Here is a 26,197-nt window from a genome sequence, read left to right as displayed (position 1 = left end):
CAACTTTCCATTCCACCCATTCAATGCAGTGACTAATAATGATAAACAAAAATGCCAGCGTTAAATCAGAGACGGCGCTAACAAATCAGTATCTAACCTCTCACATTTACTCGTCCACACGTCTCTCGAAATGACTCTGACACAATAAACCGTTACCATGTCTAAGGTGCTAAAACACATCCTACAAAGCCAAAACAAATATGAAAAGTGAAAAAAAACAAACCCTATGTACACGTTCACTACTCATCCAGGATATGCAACCTCGAAATGTGCAAAACATGATGCGTGCGTCACAGGAGTGTGTTTGAATGCTATACGAGATATGACAAATGCATATTCATCACTGAATTCATCACTATCCAATTAGCAAACTCCCATCTGTGTAGGTTTCTTAGCATCTGAGTGTATGTTTGTTTGTGTATGAGGTACAAAAAACCCCTCCTGTATGTGCAATAAAGCAGCAGCATCTATTTCCGTCTTTTCTGTTCACTTTGCTCGTTTTTTTAAACATGAGAATAAAACATAAATCGAGGGGGGAGAGGTTGGATGTCCAACGAAGCAAAACCCTTCTTCAACATCACTCACCGAGCTCAAACGGCATTTAACGGTTCCTGCAAAACACAAAAACATGCCCAGCGCTGCGGCCACTCAACGACCCAGAGAGCCAAACATTGCCCAGACGCCACCGTCTAGACTTCCTCTATGCGTTCGTGTATATACTGGTGGTGATTCTCAAGCGTCCTGCGGGGTCGGCCTCTTGAGGTCTCGGATCTGTTTGATTAGATACGTCTTCTCGTCGCTGAACTGCTCGTCCTCGGCGCGGTCGTTCTGGAACTTGCTGAGGAACTCGATGAGTTTGGTTTGGTTCTTCAGCAGGATGTCCAGGATGGGCGGAGTCTTGTTGGGATTGGCCACAAACACCTGAATGATCCAAGAGAAAATCAATCACTCAGAATGCTGAAACTTGAGATGTGTTTCAGCTTCGCATACTGGTAAGGAGCTACTTCAGAAAACTAATTAACGGTCTTCAATGCCTGCCCTTGGTCTTACCTATTAAACATAACCCCGCATTTCCCCCGTTACTTAATGATAAAGCATTTAATATTTGGCAGACAGCAGGAATTACTGGCCCTAATTATGAGTAACTAATTAAATTAGCTAAAAATGAACAGTAAAACTTAAGTGGCTAAAAAATAAACTTATTAACTAGTTACTCTTTAACTAATATTAAGCTCAACATTTGGCTGGTAAGTTGGTATAACATGTCAATAGCCCCTTTCACACATACAGACCTTTCCGGAAAATTACCGGCAATTTTCCGGAAAGGTCTGTATGTGTGAACAGGCCCTTTTTGAAAATACCGGTAAATTCGTTCTGGCTATTTTCTGGAAAGAGAAGTTGTAACATTACCGGTAATTTACCGGAATGCTGCGCTGAGTGAATGCAAAAGGAAGATTGCCGGAAAGAGCGCGTGAACATCTAGAACGTGCTGACGTGAGACGCCTGCTTTAGCCAATCAGAACAGTCAGAAGCATTCACGTCCGCGCGGTTTATGCGAATAAAAGCCTTTGAGTATTTTACCAGACATATTTAGCTGCTAGATGTTAGTCAGATAACGTTTATATGTTCGTCTTAATGCCAACTGTGTAAATAATTATCGATAAGATGCTTATGATAAGCCGTTGTTTGTTTACCTTCTGCGTGTGCCCGTGAAACAGCCCATGAGCGTCAGCACACACATATCATGAACATCTCGGCATGCGAAAGTGTTTCTCTATATGTTTTCATCGAAGTTGTTCACACAATACTGATCCATCCACAGAGTTTGTGATGTACTCAAATGTTTACAAATACAAGCGCAGCCGTTTAAAGCTCATTTCTGGTTAATGATGTCAGAATTTACCGGTATTTTGGAATGGATGTGTGAATGCTCTTTTCCGGAAAAGTTCCTTAACGTCCTCGCCTGTGTCAACAGCGTTTTTTGGAATTTACCGGTAAAGTCAGTGATACCGGTATCACTGTGTGAAAGAGGCTAATAAATAAATGTGAGGGTGGGAGAATTTCTACCTTAAATACATGAAAGGCCTCAAACTGGATGTTGCGGCTCTTGTCTCTCAGTAGGTTCATCATGAGTTTGAGGTTCTCTGGTTTGCTTATGTACTTGGTCATGATAGTGAAGTTGTGCCGGTCCAAGAGCAGCTCTCCCAAAAGCTAAGAGGAAACACAAACCACACATTAGAAATCCATAAACATGAAGTTACAGTCTGTGATTCTGTCGGAACCCATTCTGGAGCTTTACAGTAACACAAATACTCACAGAAAATACACAAACTAGTGGTCAACTTTTGGGGTCAATTATTGTTATTGTTTTAACACTAGAACTACACATTTTAATTGTGTAATTTGATAACTAAAACACACAACACCATAATATCTTGACTTTTCCTGAACGTGTGTATATTTTATTCTAACATTAAAAATGACAGAAAATTACAAAACAACTGAAAATGACAAAATAATCCATAAAAAAACATTTAAATTACAAAAGAGTTTTATTTCTACCTTGACTGAGGATAATGTTAAACTGCCTACAAGCATTTCAGCATCCGCTACTGTTTCTGTGCCTTTGAATGTGCCCCTCTGTTGCCTAGCAACTTTCTTCTAACAAAAACACAACATCCTGATAGAAAAAAACCCTTTACTTCAGACACGTCTTTAAACTTCAAAAATAACATACGCACTGCGGTGAAAAATACAAAATGAGGAACGCACTCTCGTGCAACTAGTACACAATTATAGACTACATTACAAAAAGATTTTATTTTTAAGATAACAATGACTTCATGAAACAAGCAGAAGCGGTTTAATTGGAGTGCGTGTTTGTTCTGCTTGCATGAACTAATTTAATACGAACCCGTCACCTGCATCCAAGATCGGAGTCTTGCAAACTGAACATTATCTATATGTTACTTTTACGCAATAGTTATGACAGAGTCAGACTTGTTAACTAAACTGGCAGTCCACATGCTGAGGCACAGATGACAGACATTCAAAGCTTAAGTTTTTAAATCTCAATCGAATCTTCAAATAAACTACATAAAACATATACAAAACGTTCATGACAGGTAGAATTATTCAGAAACACCACGATGGCCATTTCAAGTAGTTAAAGAATCCTGCTAGTTCCAGTGTTTTAGAGATGAACACTATAAAAGAAATTGAAGAGTAATCTTACAAAAGACTTCAAATAAATGTTGCTCTTTCAAATCTTCTATTAATATCAGTAAAAATATATGAGAATTTCCATTTCAATAAATCAGCCCAACTGTTTTCAGCTTTGATATAATAAGAAAAGCTTCTACAGGAGCAAAATGCCATGAATATACAGAGTAAAAAGTGATTAGTTACTTAAAGCGAGTAAACCAATTGCTTTAAAAGCAACAAGCTGACTTTACTTAAAAGTAACGTAAGTAACCCCATTGTAGGGCAGCACAAAATAAAATTAAGGGGGGCTAATAAAGACTTCCACTGTATATATGTACATATATACACACACAGTTGAAGTCAGAATTATAAGCCCCCCTTTATTTTTCTTTTTTTAACAGAGCAAAGAAATTTTCACAATATGTCTGATAATATTTTTTCTTCCGGAGAAAGTCTTATTTGTTTTATTTTGGCTAGAATAAAAGCAGTTTTTAATTTTAAACACCATTTTAAGATTTAAATTATTAGCCACTTTAAGCTAAATAGTTTAGTGATTGTCTACAGAACAAACCATTGTTACTAGCCTAATTACCCTAACCTACCTAGTTAACCTAATTAATCTAGTTAAGCCTTTAAATGTCACTTTAAGCTGAAGGGTCATGAAGAATATCTAGTCAAATATTATGTACTGTCATTATGGCAAAGAATAAATCAATTATTAGAGTTGAGTTATTAAAACTATTATGATTAGAAATGTGTTGAAAAAAAATCTTCTTTCTGTTAAACAGAAATTGGGGAAAAAACAAACAGGGGGGGCGAGTAATTCTGACTTCAACTGTACATATACATACAAACACATGACTTCTAAAGCAGCCTGACACCAAAAGCTGAAATTTTTGCTTTGCCTTGCATGAAACGTGCATTTTATTATTGTGGGATGTTCAACAGTTCTGCTGAACGCTTGATTTCAAAACCCACAATTATACTGATCAAGCACATAAATATAGGAAGCAATAGGATAAATCAGACAAACACAGATCTGCTGAAAGCACATACACTCTCCTTATATATCTCACTCAATACAGGCAAGCTTGCATAAACACAGTAACATGTTGTCAGCACTGAAACTGTTTAGTAAAAGCAATTCACTTGAAACAAAAGGCATTTCACAGCAGCGAGGAACAAACTTCACACTTAAACTTTCAGTTCTGATATAAGTAAAGCTGTTGCTGCCAAACGCTGTTGAAAGCAGCACAGATTCATGTAACTGACACAATTTACCTCTCTCTTACATAACAATGGCTGAAGGCTCCTTTACTAACTTAAAGGGCCATGACACCCCCCACTTTCGGTTAAAGTCTACTTCAGAATTTTTTCAAAAGATGCATGATTAATGGGCGTGGAGCTCCGCGAGCATCGGGCAGGAGTGGGCGTGGCCAGCAGGGGAGAGAACAACTGTTGTTGTCAGTTAGCTTACAAAATGAGACACAAACCGTGAGGAGACGCATGAGTTTATAGTTTACAGAGTTAAAATGCAAAGAAATGAACAGTGATTTAATGTCCTGCTACATTTGTTATTCGTAATTTCATAAACAGAAAACCACAATTTATATCATTATAAAGATAAATGTGTTCATGTAAACACTATAAATGAGGACTTCTCCCTTAATCCCCGTATCCAGCAGACTCAGTGCAGCATGTCTCCTGACCTGTCTATTTTAACCATTAGCCCTGCTGGTAATCTGGAGGATTTAGGCAAACACAGCAGCACGGCGATGTGTCTGAATGTGAACGAACTCCTGATAAAAGACAGCGTCCGCCATTCTCTAATTCTCGTGCTGCTCTCCCGACAAAAATGCTAGCAGCACGCACACAGCTTTGCTGTATGATCGGCCCTGACAAGATCGCGGGGGAAAACATGCAACAAACCCCGTGGATCATGGAAACAAACGCATATGAGCCTACATGAACGGCTAAATACTGTGCCGTGGTTTCCGTGTCTCTCAGCTCGGGCTTGACACTGGCAGGTCTGGCAGGTCTCATGAATAATTAGGCAGCCGGCTCTTCTCATAGGATAAGAAAACTCCGCTATGAATAATAATGAGAAACCGACGCGTCATCATTGCACTTGCAGTACTGCGCTACGTCGCCGATTTTGATCCCGCCCCAAAAATGATTTTAAACCCGGAAGCTGAAATTAGCTGACAAAAGCTCAAAATTATCCAGTTTTCCCCACAATTAAAGCTGACAGGTGCTAACATTGTCTTAACTGATGCTCAACACACACACACATCTTTTAATATAAAAAAAAAGTTCTCCGGGGTGTCCTGAACCTTTAAAAACGGGATATGAGATGCATGAGGTAATACATAAGTATTTAAAGTAAAAAACCTAGCAAGTGTCTAGCAAATAAAAGATAAAACAATTTAGTAATAAATCTGAAAATAATGCACAGCTGAAGTAATGACTCGTCTTCGAGGCACATTTTCATTACAGGCATGCATTATTTTCCTAGTGCATTATTTTATTTCCCAAACTGCTTTGGTCAGGTACTACTTATTTGTTTTTTGTTTTTTCAATTATAATCATAATAATCACGACCTCAGCACATCAAAAAACCCAAACCATCAGTTAATCCATTTTAAGTTCTGTCACAGATTGTATTGGACACCAAATAAGTGTTTTGTCTGTAAATGGCATATGTACAGAAATAGAGCCTATTGCTAACATAGGTCTATCTTGCAGGTTTGCACATATTTTGAAATCCAAAAAAAATCAGATCCTTCCTAACAGATCATGCTGCACAACTTTCAGTCATTTCAAGGCTGGAGTACTGCAATGCTCTTCTAGCTGGTCTCCCATCCTGCACTCTCAAGCCACTACAGATGAGAGTGCAGCTTGTCTGGTCTTCAATGAGCCAAAGAGAGGTTTCTAGTTGAAGCTTGGATCAAGTTTAAATCATTGATGCTTGCTTACAGGGCAGCCACTGGCACAGCACCCTCTTACCTCCACCTGCTCCTAAAGGTCTCCATCCCTTTTAGGAGCCTCCAGTGCTATCACAGAAAGGCTGTAAGTCACTTTCCAAAAATTTTTAATTCAATGATCCACGCTGGTGGAATGATCATCCCATTCCCACTCGGACTGCGGATTCACTGGTATCCTTCAAATGACAACTAAAACCCATTTCTTCAGAGAACAGTCCAACCACAGTGAATAAAACCACCTGAAGAAGCTCTCTCGCTCTCGCTCTCTCTCTCCTTCCCTCAAAAAAAAAAAACAAAAAAAAAACTTTTGCTCTAGCAATAAATACTCTCAGCACAAACAAGTTACTCTGAACAACTAGCGCTCAAGCCTGATTTATACTTCTGCGTCAAGTGACCGGCGTAACCCACGGCGCATGCAACGCTGTCTCTGTTGGTCTGCATTAACACTTCCGAAACGCTAGTTGGCAGTGAGGTGTAAATGTTCCTCTGTGTCGAGTTTCTTCGCTGCTTTTTTGCTTTTCCTGAACACTTCCGGGATGTATAAGTGGCTCAAACTCGCTAATTTTGAGGCAGCAACCGGCGGACGTGCAGCAACTTTAACTATGAGGTAAACACAAAACAAAACTTTCCATCCGGAGCTCCTTCACGGGACTCCACACTTGTAAACAATCGCTACATTGGGTTCGCGCCATTCGCGCGGCTCTCGGTCCCGCCCAGACTCGTCAGCGCTACCAAGCCGACCAATCACAGAGCTTGCGCTACGCGTTGTTGCGACGTGTAGTTACTTTTTTTTTAAGAGGCGCACGTCAGTGACAGCGACGGCCACGGCGAAGGGTTATGCGTCAGCGCTGTAGCATACGCCGGCATTTGACTCAGAAGTATCAATCAGCCTTCAGTGTGTGTATTGCCTCTTCTTGTTAATTCGCTGAATACCTCCTCAGTTGTAAGTCGCTTTGGACAAAAGCATCTGCTAAATCAGAGATTCTCAACTGGTGGACCGCGTCAAAATTAGTGGTACTCAGAGATCCTGCAGGTGGGCCGCAAGAATTAAAAAGGTTGAGAACCCCTGTGCTAAATGACTAAATGTAAATTATCTCTAAAGGTTGATTTATACTTCTGCGTCAAGCACACATGTATGCTACGGCGCTGACGCATAGCCCTACACCATGGCCGTCGCTGACATGCACCTCACAAAAAATGCAATTACACATCGCAACGACGCGTAGCACAAGCGCTGAGATTGGTCGGCTTGGTAGCACTGACGAGTCTGGGCGGGACCGAGAGCCGCGCGAGTTTTGTGTTTACCTCATTGTTAAAGTTGTTGCACGTCCGCCGGTTCCTGACTCAAAAAGAGCGAGTTTGACCCACTTGTACATACAGGAAGTGTTCAGAAAGAGCAAAACACAGACGAAGAAACTCGACACAGAGACACATTAACACCTCACAGCAAACTAGCATTTTGGAAGTGTTAATGCAGACCAACAGAGACAGCGCGCAGAAGTATAAATGCACAGCTACGCGCATTGCCTGCGCCATTGGTTACGCCGGTCACTTGACGCAGAAGTATAAACCAGGCTTAAACTACTACCACTGTAGTTTTTGTGCTTACCAACAAGTTGGAACGTACATATGGCATGGGAATGTGAGAATGTCTATGACAGAGATGATCAAAGTAGGGCCTGCAGGCCAAAGTTGGCCCATGATAATCTTTGATTTGGGCCGGGTAATCTTTTGTTTGTTTGTTTTATTGTTCAGTTAAAAAAAAAGCAAGCTTGAATTAAATGTTTTAATCAAATGTTGTAAATGAATCAGATTTATTAAATGGAAATGTTTGATTTCATTGTAATAAGCCAATTCTAAAATGTAAAAAAAAAAAAAATATATATATATATATATATATATATATATATATATATATATATATATATATTTTTTTTTTTTTTTTTTTTTCATTACTTAGCCTAATACGAATAAAGTAAAGCTTTCTATTTATTTTGAAATATAATTTTTTTTTAAATGAGGAAATTACCCATGGCAACTTTGTAATACAGTTTGATATATTTACCTTCGGCCCACAGCCCTCAGCTATGTTTGTTTTTTGGCCCTTTTTAAGAAAACGTTTGGGCACCCCTGGTCTGAGTTTTAGAAGAAACTTTCATCAATACTGTCTGAAATTTTAGGAAAAATATTAAAAAAAAATATTATAGAAATATTATTTTTCCTAAATTAGGAAACAAAGACAGATTCCTCCATATTCTCTATTTGTATGGTATTGGTTTTCTCAGTTTTATGATATAATAATGTTAGAACTTTCATTTAATGTATGAGGTCAAAAAGTGAGCTCACTTTCTGTTCTATTGTAAATGACATCTGGAAGATTATGTATGGCCTCTTATAAGGAAAATCAATTAAAAAAAATCAATCTAAAGTATTTTATTTGTTATTTTTATTTATTCTTATTATTTTTAAAAAATCAAATAAATAAATGCATGATGAAGAGAATAGGAGACTTCCTTCAAGAAATAAGTCCCCAAATGTTTGATTGGCAGAATAAGTCAACAACAAATTGTGCCAACACACAAACTAATAAATTAACTAGTGTCTTACCTTCAGCGACTGCCTCTTAGTAACATAATTTTCTGAGTGAAGAAGTTTCTCATATTCACTAAAGAACTGAAAAACAAAAGACAAAAATTTTTTTTAATAACTTTATACATATTATACACAGTAAACATACAATTGTCTGACTTTTTTTTTGTTCAATACAAGATTACTTGTATAGCGCTTTTCATTATTATTATCAATTCATAACATTTTTACAAAATGCATGTATTACATTACAATCAATTCAGAAAAGTCAGGGAGTTGGGTATAGGGTGAGCAGTATATAAACATAGTTATCCAGCAGTTATACTTTATATAGTGTCACTATATAAAAGGCCAAAAAGTGTGTATAATACATCTTCAACGAAGTGTGTTTGTGTCTTGTGTCATCAAAAATATACATTTTCAACAAAGATGTCTCATAATAAGTTGCTTGTTTTAATGGGTTTAAATGATAAGAACACTCAAAAATTCTGACAAAGGATTTTGGATACATGTTTATAATGTAAAAAACAAGGAACTAAAAATCCATTAAAAGATCAAGTATTTAATCGAGTTTGCCCAAGTTAAAGTTCTGGTGGCAATTATTGGCGATTTTAAAGCATTAAAGGGGATCTATTATGCAAAAATCATGTTTAAACACAGTTTTGTGACAACAGTGAATATAGAAGTGAATATAGTCAGCATCTCATGGTAAGAGTTAATTAATTCAATTTATTTATAATTACACTTCATAAAAACAGCCTGAAGAAACGCTTTGATTGACATTTCTTTCTTTGTATGTGTCATCAGAGGGGGAAAGTCCCACCTATTAATGATGATCTCTCCCTCATTAGCATAAACAGCCCTGAGTGAGAAGCAGCCAGCCACCATTAGAGATTTCAAGCTGTACTTGTTAAAGATAATGTCTGCAACTAAGAGGAGTTTTAGATGCGATCATAAATGAACACCCTAGTCTCCATAGATTTCCGCCTTCTAATACTCTTATGACATTTTATCAGTTATTCACATTAGTCCTGTTTTGAATCTGCCACTATGCTGACACATAGGCATTTATAGCTCCTCCCACTTCTGAAAAGAGCACAATCTCATTTGAAAGATGAAAAGGGTCAGTTTTAAAGAGTTATACAAATGATATTTTGAGCTGAAACTTCACATGCACACCAGAGACTTATTTTAAATCTTGTATAAAAAAGGGTTATAATAGCTCCCCTTAAAAATGCACAAGTGATGCTGAATGACTGACAGATGCAATCAGATTCAATGACAAGAGACAATGACGGAAGGCAAATCGATTCCACCGTGACTCACTCTGTCATAGTGCTGCTCCAGAAACTCGGCGCTGAGCACTTTGTGTCTCGTCAGCAAATCCTGGAAGAAAACCAAACAAACACCATTTGTCAGACTGAGTAATTACACAGCACACTTGAGGAAGAAATAATCAGAACTGCCACCCAGACAAAGCAAACACAGGGATACAGGAACGAGAGAGTGAAATTCAATACCTTTTAAGACGTTTTTAAGGCTTTTCATATATATTAAAGGTCCCATGAAATTAAAATTTTTTTAGATGCTAGCTAGAAAATGAATGAATAAATAAATAATACTCTTTTTAAGTCCACATGAACTGAAAGCTGCAACTGTTTTTTTTCTGTATTGTGACGCAGTTCTTAGAGAAACGCAATATTAAATGAGAAAACAGTAGGTGTGGCTTGTTTTCTCTACTGCTAGCTGATTGGTTGTAGTAAAGTAGGCATTTCATTCAGAAAAATCAGGAAAATGGTTTTAGAAGTTATTACAACCTAACAGACACCTCCTCTTCATTTATGTTTGTTGTCAAAACTGACAGTTAGAGGGGCGTGGTTAAGTATGTTAGCCACGCCCAATAGCTCAGACAGACCTAATCTGAGAATTTAACTGAAAGCAAACAGGAAGTGCATTTTCAGATTTTAATTTTAGATTACAAGAGCAAACTATTTTTCTTCTTAATGACCTGCACAGATTAATTGTTACCCACAAATCTAGCAATGTGAGCTAACAAAATCATATGGCTAGTTTTAATTTCATTTGTACTTGATTTCATTCGGGGCCTTAGATTTCTCTAAATTGATTTATCAACTTTTGATGCTTTTTAAGACCCCGTGGACACCCTGAAACAGAAATCTTATTAATTTTTTTTTGTCAGCATACTAACTTTAAAAGTGGCGAATGCATCAGAGGCGATGTCGAAGGTGGACATTTCAACATATCTGAAGAAATCGTAGAATTGTTCGGAGCAGAGGGTGATCTTGGCCAGCGGCTCGTGCCGTATGCATTCCCTCAACATGATGCCGCAGTTCAGAGCGATGTCTGGAGACTCGTAACTGCAGAAGAAAGGACTGGAATTAACATCAGAAACATTACACCAGCAATGTTTTGTTTACGTCGCTTGGTTCTTTTCAACTTTATCCTATTGTTTGTAAATATTGTACATACTGTGAGAGCAATAAATCTTTTGCGTTGCTAATTTGTCGTTTGGTGTTTTCTCTTGCCATTTGTCATCATCAGTTTATACTTTGGTCATCTTTATGTTACTCCTTTTAATTCCCCAGACATATTGCCATCAAGGATCGTGACAATGGTCTATAGGTGAATTCAATAAAACTAAATTGGTCGTAGTGTATGAGTGTGTGTGAATGTAAGAGTGTATGGGTGTTTCCCAGTACTGAGTCGCGGCTGGAAGGGCATCAGCTGTGTAAAACACATGCTAGAATAGTTGGCGTTTCATTCCGCTGTGGCGACCCCCTACAAAGTGACTAAGCCAAAGGAAAATTAATGAAATTTCTGCTAAAATTCTGACACAATGTATTACACAAAAAGCAGCTCACACATCTATTTTACTTCAATAATGAATGTGATTCATCCGTTCTTGACTCGAAATACTTTTATGACTCACTTGAAGTCATCTGAAGGCCAAGAGCCTTCAGAATTAGTTATTGGAAAAGCATAAACATGTGGCGAAATAAACTCATTTAGATGCTACACTGCTAATGCTTAGTCACAGGTTACACAGATAAGACGTAAATGCTTATCTGTGTTCAGATTGCTTTAGTTTTTGATATTTTAGTTTGAGGTTTGATTTCAACAAAAGACTCTATGATGAGGAAAGCAACCACACCGTTTTTTATGATACATTGAATGCTGAGGTGATATAAAGGCAAAACGATTAGCTCTCCCGTGACATTTGTATTTTTTTTTCAAATATTTCCCAAAAGACGTTTATCAGAACATTAAAGTTTGCACAGTACTTCCTATAATATTTTGTATTCCAGGGAAACTCTCATCTATTTTACTTTTGCTGGAATAAAAGCAGTTTAAGCAATTTAGGGTCATTTTTATTAGCCCCACCATATATACATACATACACATTTGATTGTCTACAGAACAAATCTCTGCTATACAATAGCATCTCACAAAATAAGAAGAAATTTATTAAGCACTGTCATCATGGCAAAGACATGTTGAAAAATAAAAAACGATAAAAAAAAAAAAATGTCTCTGCTAGAGGTGCAGAAAGTGATCTTCCACAATGCTAACAGCTTAGCATAAATCGCTGAATCACAGTCCCTCCCATGCCGCCCAGAACCACGCCTCCTAAAACAGGAGCACGGGCACCTTAAAGATGACAACAGAACCCTCTTTCATGCTTTAAAAGCGACTAGTGCTTGTTCGGCGGCGTGTAAGCTGTACCTACATGCTATTTCAGAGGGAATATTTAGAGTGGCATGGTAAACAATATAGGGAGAGACTAGGTGGAATAGCGGTATTTACTTATGTTTTGTTGTTAAACTAAATATAAATCTACATAATCGATGCTGTAAAAGGTCTCTTATGAAACTGAAAATAATCACATCAATCTTTCACCGGAAGATCTAGTGACTGAACAACACTGCAGTGCAGATATAACCCATTTGTAACAACAACATCTAACGTAATATCAGCTTAGCATGATGCTAAAATAGTTTTAAAACCGAACATTACCAATCTTAGAGAAATCCTTCAGACATAGTGTCATCCTTTCTCCAGCGTGCAAAGGTAACTCCAATATTGATTCAGGTTTTTATAAAGTTTCGATTCAGTTTACCGATTGTGCGCACGTTCTCGTTCTCTCGCTCTCTCTCGTGAACGCAGTTGTTAAAATCTGCATTTGCTGACAGACAGTTTGGGCTACTTATCGGAATTATGGCAGATGTCGGCCCGACTCTATTTAATTGGATGAACATTTTTTTAGTTTTATGCCTTACCCAAAATATAAAAATACATATAAACACATTTAGATCATTTACTTGAATCAATACTATTTGACTGTGAAGAGACTTTTAACCAGCATAACAAACGTGTTTCTGAAGACAATCACCTACTGCACCTTTAAGCAACACTTAGGAAATATGGTCACACTTTACAATAAGGTTCATTAGTTAATGTTAATTAATGCATTTATTAACATGAACAAACAATGAACAATACATTTACTACTGTATATGTTCATGTTAGTTAACGTTAGTTAATGAAAATACAGTAGTTCATTGTTAGTTCATGTTAACTCACGGTGCATTAACTAATGTTAACAAGCATGGACTTGGATGTTAATAATGCATTAATAAATGTTCAATTATGATTAATAAATGCTGTACATGTGTTGTTCATGATTAGTTCATGTTAGTAAATGCATTAACTAATGAACCTTATTGTAAAGTGTTACCGGAAATATTTTTTAAAACCCTGAAATTTCACTATTAAATTTTACTTTAATTAAGTGCATCCGAATAGTACTTATACTGCTTCACTTTTTCCACATTTTTTATGTTACAGCCTTATTACAAAGTGGATTAAATTAATTAAATTCAATACTTTCCCGATGCACTGTATACTGAACATAAAAATCCGATAAATGTCAATTTGTTTGTGTGTGTGTGTGTGTTTGTGTGTGTGTGTGTGTGTCTGTGTGTGTTACCCTTTAAGCAGCATGAAGAGTATATTTTGTTGAGTGCACAGATATTCAACAGTGGGAGTCCGTGTGCCGATCTGACGCCTCAGAATATTGTTAAAGATCTGGGCCACGTCTTTCTTGCCCTAAGCACAAACAACAAGAGAAATATTTACTGAAAACACCAAACGAATCAAAATACTAGCATGCACTTACACGGAAGGAAATTTGGGAAACATACATTTAAAATGAATTGCACTTAGCATTATAACTGTATATACGATTGCAAGTGGTCAGTCGATACATATGATAATATGCAAAGTTTCAACATTTCTCAGCTGCACAATAAAAAGCCATTTTTAATTAGATCCCATTGATGGGAACAGCTTATTCTAGATACCGGTTACTTATCGCTTGGAGTGCAAAGCATAAATTAAATTGAGTAAAATTTAAACTTATTATCTTACATTTGCTTCAGCATAACTGATGGTATTAGTATTTGATAAATTTAATCAAATCTAACATTATAATCACATTAAATTGAATATATTATTTAAATACTTTCAACAGAGGTTTTCACAAAACTGTTATTATAGGCAAAACAGGAGTGAAGTATAGGATACAGCACTGTTGGAACAAAACTGACGGAGTATTTTAAGCAGTTTTATTACACAGCTGTCTTTAATACTCGATCCTGATTGGTCAGTCCATCTTCACTGTCTTTCCCACATCTGGGAGAGTTATGTTGTGGAGAAGCCGCAAAGAACCCTACCACCCAGACTGTTGCATGCCCAGAGTTAAGCATGGGGGTGGATCAGGGATGGTTTGTGCTGCAATATCATGGCATTCCTAGGCCCAATACTTGTGCAAGATGGGCGAGTCACTGGCAAGGACTACCGAAACATTCTGGAGGACCATGTGCACCCAATTGTCCAAACACTGTATCCTAAAGGTGGCGTCATGTATCAAGATGATAACGCACTAATACACACATCAAGACTGGTGACAGAGTGGTTTGATGAACATGAAGGTGAAGTTGAACATCTCATATGGCCTGCACAGTCATCAGAGCTAAATATTATTGAGCCACTTGGTGTTTTGAAGGAGTGAGTCAGGAAACATTTTCCTCCACCAGCATCACATAGTGAATTGGCGACTACACTGCAAGAAGAATGGCTCAATATCCCTCTGGCAACTGTGCAAAGACTTGCATCCATCATTCTCAAGATAAATCGATGCTGTATTGGCCGCAAAAGTAGGCCCTACACCATACTAATGAATTATTGTTGTCAAAAACTAGCTGTTTCAGTTTCATTGCTCAACCCCTGTATTTTCAGCCTTTTTTTGAGCAAACATTATAAAGCAGTTTTCTGCCAAATTTTTTTGAGGGTGAAAATTCAGTGCTATCGTACACATCATTATTACACATCATGGAAGACGTAACATTCAGTTTTTAAACGTAAAAGTGAATAAACGCAAGTATCCAGAAAATATTTTAGGTCTTAAAGGAACTTTGTGCAACACATATCATTTTGTGGCATGTCCTGGCCTAGTGTATAATATTCATCCTCCCACCTCAAAGTCGATGAGCTGCAGATCTGCGACGAGTGTGCTGAGCAGGCCGCTGTTGTAGAGCTCCTGAGCGAGCTGAGCTACAGCTTCTGTCTGCGGCTCCTTCTCATTGGTACCATAGAGAATCTCTTTCATGGACAGCAGAGATTTGGACACTTCTTCAGAAGCCTGCAGATGCACAGCACAATCACGGTCAAATGTGATTTGTCACATACAGAGTTTTACAGAGTGCCGTAAAAACGCTTACACAACCACTCGTGACATTAAAATAACAATAACAACAAAAATAATAATAACAGTAAGAATCTAAATCTGGAGAAATAGAAGTTTTAGAAAACAAAAGCAAAAATAAACTACTTTATTTGCTGTAGAAAAAGCACAAAGTATTAAACAAACAGAAACAAAGAAGTGTTTCTAACAAAGTGCCTTAAGCATAAGTGAGGAAGGAGTGTATACTATAGGTCAGTGTTTCTCAACTGGTGGGTTTGGGTCACGGGAACATTTTCAGTGCGTCGCGGAGTGTGTGTGGTCAAAAAAACAACAAAAGTTGAATTTTTTACTTATTTTGCTTATACTGGACTTTTATTTTGAAATTTGTGCGCGACAACCCTACCGTTTGACATGTGAAATTTTATTTAATTACAGCAACAAATATGTCGAAGTGCAAGTACGACCCAAAATATGTCAAGTATGGATTTGTGACGACAAAAAAGCCTCAGTGTCACATGTAGTGAGGTGCTCTAATAAGAGAGCATGAAACCGTCTAAATTAAAACAAAATTTAAAAAACGAGACAACATGTTTTATTAACAGTTCAGTTTAGTTCACGGTAACTGAACATTTCCTTATCCTAACCACTGTTTACAGTATTTGTCGTTTTTACTTTGTAATATTTCTATGATTTGATCCATTTTGTTAAATGACAGCAATAAAATATTGTTTATTTGTCATAAGTCTTGGCGAATGTCTTATGATTTATCTGTCACTACTTGTGTATGTTAACAAATAAAAACAAAATTATTATAATTCCTAAAATTGTATTATAGATCCTAAAAATTTGGGTCGCGGCTTGATGACCATGTAAAAATGTGGGTCCCATGGTCAAACCAGTTGAGAACCCCTGCTATAGGTGGTCTGTCCCAGTCACCTGTGGAGTACACTAGCACTACGCAATATATGCCAATGGTGTGTGCAAATGTGCATAAACGTCCAAGAGTCTCCAGTGGGTGTTTAAAGTGCATGTATGTGCAGATGTGCAATGTTTAGAAGTGTCCATAAAGTGTGCAAAAAAAAAACACAGTTTAATTTTACCCAAAAACTACAAATTCTTCACCATTTACTGACATTCAAGTGCTTCAACACTTTTATAAATTTCTTTCTGATGTTGATCACAAATTAATATATTCTGAAAAATGTTGGAAAAAAAGCAGCCAGTGATATTTATAGTAAACACAAATTACTCAAGTCAATGGCGGCTATTCCCCAACAGTAGATCTTCCTTTGTTTTTACCAGAAGAAAGAAACTCAAACAGGAACAAGTGGAGGAGTAAATGATGACAAAATTTAGATTTTTAGGAGAACCATCCCTTTAATAAAACCCAAACAGCAATAAACCTGTTTGTAAATATGTGTGTAATACCTTCTCAGCTTTCTTGTCTGAAATGTCCTGCTTCTCCAGAATGGTCATGTTGTCCTTTAGATTCTTCACAATGTCCGCTGGACACTTGTGAGACTTGACGAAAGGGAACGGCATGACAAGACGTTACCAGAAACAAGTAGCAGAGAGGCCACCTGGAAAAGAAAATGAGAAACAGAGAGATGTCAAACTTAAATGCTTGTTAATGAACAAAAGAGTGATTCAAATAGATAAATAACAAATAACAGTATGTATAGCCAACAGCGATCTGATTGGCTGACGCTTCCGTCGGCGCTTGAAAAGTTGAGCAAGTCCCAACTTTTGCAGCGAGCAAAGCCTCTGAAGCGGCGCCGACGGATCCACAATGCACTTCGGCAACGCCTGACCTCACCCCGTCAAAGTCGAACATTGAAATTGTAAACACAGGTATTTTCAGTGGTCTGCCAGATTCACCAAGTTTCAGATTTGACCTTTACAGTTAAACTTTCAGTTTTAACTAAAGAGAGAACCTGTCTAAACACAACCAAACATGCAATGAAGCAGAAGGAGGAAGCAAGCAGATCAGAAGATAAAAAACTGGAATCTAAAGTAATCACAAACATGAGGCTCACAATGAACAGTAGTAATGAATTCATGTCATTATCAGCCTCACCCTAAATATATACAACAGGTAAACTCATGCACACTGTAGTAGTCATAATGTGCCCCGAGCTTGAACGCTTAAAGGCCCAAGGTGCTTGTTACATGCATTTTTCATTTCTCTTTGCTATTTGGGCTTATAAGAACCTAATTAGAATAAAAACCCGAGTTTTATCTTTTGATATGATGTACTTTTAGAAAAAAATTATGTCCATATGTGGACTCGTGGTATGAATTCACATAAACACTTTTTCCTGACTGTTTTGTAATGCAAACCTCAAGGCTCTGTTCTTGGGCCACTTCTCTTCTCCATCTACACTTCACCTCGGTTCCAGCTCGCATCTCAGCCTGCCTGTCAGACATTTCACAGTCCATGAAAGATCATCATCTTCAGCTGAACCTCGCGAAAACGGAAATGCTTGTAGTTTCTGCCAACCCGACTCTACACCATAACTTTTCAATCCAGATGGATGGGGTAACCATTACTGCATCCAAAATGGTGAAAAGCCTTGGAGTAACGATTGATGACCAACTAAACTTCTCTGATCACATTTCTAGAACTGCTCGATCGTGCAGATTCGCACTCTATAACATCAGAAAGATCCGACCCTTCTTATCTGAACATGCAGCTCAACTCCTTGTTCAAGCTCTTGTTCTCTCCAAACTGGATTACTGCAACCCTCTACTAGCAGGGCTTCCAGCTAACTCTATCAAACCTCTTCAGCTGCTCCGGAACGCAGCAGCACGAGTGGTCTTTAATGAACCTAAAAGAGCACATGTCACTCCGCTACTCATCCGTTTGCACTGGCTGCCAGTTGCTGCTCACATCAAATTCAAAGCTCTGATGTTTGCCTACAAAGTGACTTCTGGCCTTGCTCCTTCTTATCTGCTCTCACTTCTGCAGATCTATGTGCCCTCCAGAAACTTGCGTTCTGTGAATGAACGTCGCCTCGTGGTTCCATCCCAAAGAGGGAAGAAATCACTTTCCTGAACGCTTACGCTCAATCTGCCCAGTTGGTGGAATGAACTCCCTAACTGCATCAGAACGGCAGAGTCACTCGCTGTTTTCAAGAAACGACTAAAAACTCAACTATTTTGACTCCACTTCAGTTCCTAATCTGCAATTGCCTTTCTGGATATACCACTAACTGTACTCAAAAAAAAAAAATATTAATAATGATAAAAAATTACTTATGCTTTCCTTCTTAGACTTTACATACCTGAAACTTGCCTACAGCACTTATTCATTGTTGCTCTTATAGTTGTGTAAATTGCTTTCTTGTCCTCATTTGTAAGTCGCTTTGGATAAAAGCGTATGCTAAATGACTAAATGTAAATGCATATTTAACATCAAAAAATGTTTGAACATGTTTTGACACTCATATTTTTTCCCATTTTTGGACAGTTAAAAATAGTGTTTGGGACATTTCATATGCTGCAAAGCAATTGCAGGATGACATTTTGTCTGTAACCAAACATAAAACATTCAAAGTATTTTAAAATAGCCACCTAATAGCTAAAATGTGCTGTCCACATATGTGGCCACTAAGCCCTATAGGAGGTTAAAGGCACAGTCCAACAACCACAAAAAGATGTTCACCATTTACTCAAACTCAAGTGCTTCTTATATTATTTCTAATGTTGAACACAAAATATTTGTGTGCACTTAAAAAAAAAAAAAAAAACATCTTACTGCTTTAAAATGTTTAGTTGAATCAAGTTGAATCATCTCAAACTAATCTGACTAATTTATTAACTTGTTCAAATAAGTTAAAGCATTGTAAAAAGACTTGCTGTCATGACATTTTGTCATGACAGCATTTAATGACATTTAATGTTTTTAGATTGTGTATATATATCTTCCTTTGTATCCAAACAGGTTTGGAACAAGTTAGTGTGCATAAATAATGACACAATTCACATTTTTAGGTAAACTATCCCTTTAAAACAGTGTTTCTTAACTTTCTCATTCCTGGATGACCACCAACACAGAATGTTTTAGATATCTCCTCTCTCTGTCACACCCATTACAGGTCTTTCTGGCTGTGTCCGAAACCACCTAGGTTCTGTATTTAAATTTGAATGTACGACAAGGCTGTTGGAAAAGTGCATTCTATACAGTGTGAATGTCAGTAGTACGAAAGGAACTCGGATGTACTACATCCACCATTTTGTCATAATCACGTGACCTACCCACGTCAGTTGCGTTGCTTCACTCCCATTCAAGAGTTCTCTAGTGGATCATGGGATAGCGTAGCGTTCATCAGAAATGCACTTCAGAATCCCGCCAGAAGTAGTCGGTTATCCAGGTACTTCTCGCATACTGATTTTCGAAATTATGAATTTAGACTTACTACTTGCATACTAACAGCGTACTATATGTTTTTAGCGTACTATATAGTATGGAAGTATGCGGTTTCAGACGCAACCTCAGTCTCAGATGATCTGAATCAGGTGTGTTTTTGTTAAGGAGACATGGATAATGCAGAGCTGGTGGTCCTCCAGGAACATGGTTGAGAAACACTGCTTTAAAGGCATTCAAAAGTGTTGTCTGAAGTTACAAGTCAATCATTTTCTTTTCGGCTTAGTCCCTTTTTTAATCTGGGGTCGCCACAGTGGAATGACCTGCCAACTTATCCAGCATATGTTTTACGCAGCGGATGCACTTAAAGCTGCAACCCTTCACTAGGAAACATCCATACACCCTCATTCACACACATACACTACGGTCAATTTAGCTTAACCAACTGACCTATAACACATATCTTTGTACTGTGGGGGAAAGCGGAGCACCAGGAGGAAACCCACGCCAACACGGGGAGAACATGCAAACTCCACACAGAAATGCCAACTGACCCAGCCCAGGCTGGAATCAGCAACCTTCTTGCTGTGAGGCACTTGTGCTACGCACTGCTCGTTAATTTTCTATACTTTTTATTTTGTGAATTGTTAAGTACTATAGTTTCATCTTTTTAAAATCTTCATCATTTTTTTTTTTACTGAAAATGAGACGATTGCCTACATATTGTTTAATCTGAGGGTAAGCAAATGGGTAATTTTAGGGTTAAATATCTTTATATGACATAGAAAAAACAACTGACTGTCAACTGAGGGTGCAGATTCACACTTAATGTTCAAACACGTGCCTGGAACAACACAAGTGAGATATAAACAGGAAATGTGCACCAAAAAAAAAACTTTAATGAACAAGTGAGCATTCTAGTTTCCTCTATAAAGCACTACACAAAACACAAAACATTCTGACCTGAAGAGAGAAATCACTCATAAATGCAGCTGTTTTTACTTGATCCTTCACCAAAATGCAAATATTAGCATTATTATTATTATTAATGATAATAATTATTATTATTATATCATTAATTTTAGCTTTTACTCCATAAAGTACTCTACAAAACACTGAATCTCAATAAATAAGACTGACCCGCAGAGAAATCACTCATAAACGCAGCTGTTTTAGATGATTCTTCACCAAAATGCAAATGCTAGCACTATTATTATTATTATTATTATTATTACATCATTATATATTATCTATTCCTCCATTAAGCACTGCACAAAACACTGATACTCAAAGAATAAAAGACTGACCTGTAGAGAAATCACTCATAAATGCTGTCGTTTTTGATGATTCTTCACCAAAATGCAAATACTAGCACTATTATTATTATTATTATTACATCATTATATATTATCTATTCCTCCATTAAGCACTGCACTAAACACTGATACTCAAAAAATAAAAGACTGACCTGTAGAGAAATCACTCATAAATGCTGCCGTTTTTGATGATTCTTCACCAAAATGCAAATACTAGCACTATTATTATTATTATTATTATTATTATATCATTAATTTTATATCTGCCTCTGTCATTGTGTCACATATGCTTTGAATCCTCCATGTGGCTGGTGGATCTGTGCGTCACAGAACCATACGTCCAGCCGGTTAATCTCCACGCAGCTTGTTCAAGTTAGCCAAATCCTTGACCCGGTGACCACACTCGCTGCATCGTCTGCCCAAACACAAATCTGGTTCTGAACCCAAACAGATGCCACAGCTTGCTGGAACAGCTGACCGGCATGAGTTTACATGCAAACCCGAGCATCCTAACAATCCTCAAGAGTTGCAAATGATTCAACACTAACATAACGGTATTATTAATGAATGTTGACGCACGTAATATTCAATTTAATTCAATATTAAAAACAACAATACTACACTGATAGTTATTACTGCTGTCTTGTAAAAATCAACAATGTTATAATAAATCATGAATAAGGGAGAGCATCCAAGTTATTTATGTGTAATATCCAAGGTTTATCTGTGCATCCTAACATTACTTAGGAGTTGCAAAGGGTTAAACACTAACATAGTGGTAATATGAATGACCATGTTGACAGATAATATTCAATTCAATTGATTATCAATACTACAATTAAACTACTAACAACACTCTTAACTCTACTAACAATAGTACTAATCAACAATTCAATATTAACAACTCTACACTAATAGCTATACTGCTGCATGCTGTACTGTAAAAATCAACTATGTTTTAATAAATCATGAATAAGGGAGAGCAGAAGTTATGTATCTGTATTATCTAAGTGTTTTTTCTGTGCATCCTTACATTTCTTAAGAGTTGTAAATGGTTAAACACTAACATAATGGTAATATTAATGACTATGTTGACACAATATTCAATTCAATTGATTAACAATACTGCAGTTCTACTACTAACAATACTCTTAATTCTACTAACAATAGTATTCAACAATTCTTTCCTCCCCAGTTTGTGTTTAATGGAAAGAAGATTTCTGAACAATAGTTTTAATGATTCATTTCTAATAACTGATTTATTTTATCTTTGTCATAATGACAGCGCATAATATTTGACTAGATATTTTTCAAAATACAAGCATTCAGATTCAAAGTGGGATTTAGTGTAATTAGGCAGGTCATTCTATAACAGTAGTTTCTTCTGCAGACAATCAAACATATATTGCTTGAGGGGGCTAATAGACTTTAAAATAGGTTTTAAAATATTTAAAGATGCTTTTATTCTAGCCAAAATAAAAATAAAAAAGCCTTTCTCCAGATGAAAAAGATATTATAGGAAATACTGTTAAAATTCCTTGCTCTGTTAAACATCATTTGGGAAATATTTATTTTTAAAAATTCTCTGGAGCGCTAATAATTTTGACTTTAACAGTAATCGTTTTGAATAATCGTGATTACAATTATGACCAAAATAATCGAGATTATGATTTTTCCCAAAATCGAGCAGCCCTAATTCAATGTTAACAACACTACACTGATAGCTATTACTGCTGCATGCTGTACTGTAAGAATCAACAATGTTTTATTAAAGCATGAATAAGGAAGAGCATCTTAAGTTATGTATCTGTTATATAAGAGATTTGGTCATCTTTACTATAACTAGTGTATTTATTTTGGTTGCAAACACCTAGTTTAAAACTATTCACAATATCCTTCATAGGTTGTCTTTGTAGACTATTTTTTAATTACAGCAATTACAGAAATGCAGTTTGGTTAAGACCTTATTGTTTTGGAGTAACAATAACTTGAATTAAAAAGGAAAATGCTGTACTATACTGTGCATGCTGTACTGCAATAATCAACAATGTTATGACAATTTGAAATCCTGTGGGGAGAACCTCATAAGTTATAATATCTAAGTTTTGTTTTTTTTTCATTTTTACTATATTAGTATTTTTATTTTGGTTGCAAACACCTACTTCAAAGCTTTTCACATTGTGTTTCATGTTTATGTTGTCATTGTATACCATTTATTTAGCAACATTTTTGGTGGTTTGTGGTCATTTTTACTATTACTAATGCTAGTTTTATTTTGGTTGCAAAGACCTAATTCTACACTTTTCACTTTATTTTTCATATGTTGTCATTGTATACAATTTATTAACAGGGCTCAACAATAAGGACTGCCCGGTGGCCCGGGGCCAGCGTGAAGGACACTCGGGACAGTAGACAGGATTGTTACTGGCCCCTATCGGCCAGTAACGATGAGCACGTTTTATTTTTTTTTTTTTGTAACCTGGTAACAACCAGTAAAGCGAAAAGATGGCAACATGCCAGCAAAATTAAACAATGAGGCTAAAAAAACATCTGTTTCTAAAGCCTTAGAAGCAGACAATTACATGGGTACAAAATTAAGAAACTGAAAAAAAGAACAAAACAAAAAAAACAGTTGTCAGTTTGGCAAGCCATTTTTATAAAAATTATTTAGAATTGCATTAAAATACCAGCACATTTTTCATACTGCTCTTTCATTTGCATAAAATCTTGACTTTTGCTCATCATACATGTATTAACATATTTAAAATGTTTAAATTCTAGATTCACAGGCATAATTTTGCCACTATTTAAAATATGTGGCTAAGAAATAGCTATTAACTTTTTAGTTTTTTTGGTGGGGCCAGTGAAAATTTTGGCAGGGCAAGTAAAAATCTTAACCAATGGCCCGATTGGACCTGTATAAAAAATCCTTAGCGTTGAACCCTGATTAATTCAATTTTTTGTTGGTCAGTAATATATTAATAAAAAATAAGTACAGTTTGATTAAGACCCTATTGTTTTACAGTAACAATAAGTTGAATTGAAGAGGAAATATTAAATGATGCACTGTAAAAAAAATGCCACAAAATTCATTCATGTTGTCTCAACACAAATAGATTAAGTAAAACTTAATTGTTCATACAAATTTAAGTGGATTGAACATAATACAATTAAGTTGTTCCAAAAGAATCTGAAGAATTGAGTTGCGTTAGCTCATTTTAACTGAGTAGTTTGAAAAAAAAATATTAAAAAGTGTATAAGGGTAAAATTTAATTAAACTGAGTTTTTCTATCAATAGAAAGATAGATAGATAGATAGATAGATAGATAGATAGATAGATAGATAGATAGATAGATAGATAGATAGATAGATAGATAGATAAATCATTTTTAAAAACTGCATTCAATTCCCTCAATTCTGATATTCAGAACGCACCTTTATATTATTTAACGACTGAGGCCAGTAATTACAAAAATATTTGACTAGAAAAGCATTACATGCATAACAATATAAATATTAATGCGTAACATTTAAAATCCTTATCAAGTAAAAGATTCAAATCAGATTGCTTGAAAAGGCCTAGCCTGCATGTCTGTGTGCTGCTAACTGCAAGCATTTTCATCAAATTCACCAAAGACTGAACAGCAAAATTAACCCCCAATGTAGATAATACAGCAAAAGCACAGCAATGCATTTTACAGTCAATATACACACTGATATCTTCCAAACTATGAATATCAACACATCCTGATGCAACATAACTATGTAAATTTTGAAGTTTTTTTAAATTATTATCTGCAGCTCGTGTTTAAATGTGAACTAAACCCACATGCAGAACTCTGAACATCACACTGATTGTGAATGACTGAGGGGTTTCTTTTATTTGTATCTCAAGAATACCAAGCAGTCGACCTAAAATCATCTTATAATGCCCCTAAAATAAGAAATCAATACTTCAAGCATGCGCTGATGACAAAAAAAATCAATGTCTGTGTAGTTAACTCGCTATATTTGAGACACAACCATCTGCTTTTGCGCAAGCAGAGGCTCAGGGTGATGGATGCAGATAATCAGGCCTCCGGTTGTTTATGTTAAGTTTATTTTAAACAAACGATGTGCAAACCACAAAAGATACGAAGCCACTTTACACTCACCCCTCTCCATACTCGGACCGTGCAAGCGAAAGCGTTTGTGGTTTTGCAGATGATGGCCCCTTCTGATAGGCCTCTGCATGCACTTTACACCATTTAGCTTCACAACAAAAGACAAGTAAACAACATCACACCTGTTTTGGGTCTCCTTCGGCCTTCTCTAGCGTAGAGCAGTGTAAATCCTGGATAATGATGATTTAGGGTGTTATTTCTTAACCAGATTTGTGCGGACAACTGTGTGTATGCGTTTGAATGTGTGTGTATGTGTGTGTGTGTGCGCGAACAGATGCGAGAACTTCCGCAAACCTGCAGTGAGGAGGATTTCAAAATAAAAGCCCACTCTCAGACGTCGCTTGGTGCTTTCCAAAAATCAAATTAACTTTGTAACTATTAGAATTATCATATAAGTATAAGTACATATAAGTAGTTAATAGTTACAATAAAAAACAACAACATCATGCATGCGTTGTGACCCCTGGAGTAATGACGTTGTATTAACTTTTACGGCAGTCACATCTAAATGACGTTGAGTTGTTTTTTTATCCCAATGGTTGAGTTAAAATATTTGGTGCTTTGTTGGGTTATTTTTAACCTTTATTTGGTTATTTATTAATAGCCTAACTTGTAAGGTTAAATGTTTGGTGCTTTGTTGGGTTATTTTGAACCTTTATTGCATTATACAGATCACAACTGAACATGGTGGATGATCCAAAATAAATCCAAAATAAATCAAGAATAAACTAGGGCCTATTGGTGTGTGTGCGCCATTGCATGCAATGTATAACCACCTCAGAGCATATTGGGGGTCACAAGTCACTGGTATT

The 26,197-nt window shown here is 36.6% G+C and overlaps 1 protein-coding gene across 1 annotated transcript; it reads right to left on the bottom strand.

The window, feature by feature from the left end:
• Nucleotides 1–205: 205 nt before the first annotated feature.
• cab39 (calcium binding protein 39) lies at nucleotides 206–25,675 on the bottom strand. The gene is given in 9 exon segments (NM_001002145.1): nucleotides 206–921; nucleotides 2,068–2,211; nucleotides 8,796–8,861; nucleotides 10,104–10,163; nucleotides 10,987–11,155; nucleotides 13,786–13,904; nucleotides 15,334–15,498; nucleotides 16,969–17,120; nucleotides 25,508–25,675. Coding segments are annotated over 8 exon segments (1,026 nt in total). The 5' UTR covers nucleotides 17,083–17,120; nucleotides 25,508–25,675; the 3' UTR covers nucleotides 206–732.
• Nucleotides 25,676–26,197: the final 522 nt, after the last annotated feature.

Source organism: Danio rerio, chromosome 15, assembly GCF_049306965.1.
Source record: "Danio rerio strain Tuebingen ecotype United States chromosome 15, GRCz12tu, whole genome shotgun sequence".
In the NCBI taxonomy this organism is placed as follows: domain Eukaryota; kingdom Metazoa; phylum Chordata; class Actinopteri; order Cypriniformes; family Danionidae; genus Danio; species Danio rerio.
This window is presented reverse-complemented; position numbering and strand designations above follow the sequence as displayed.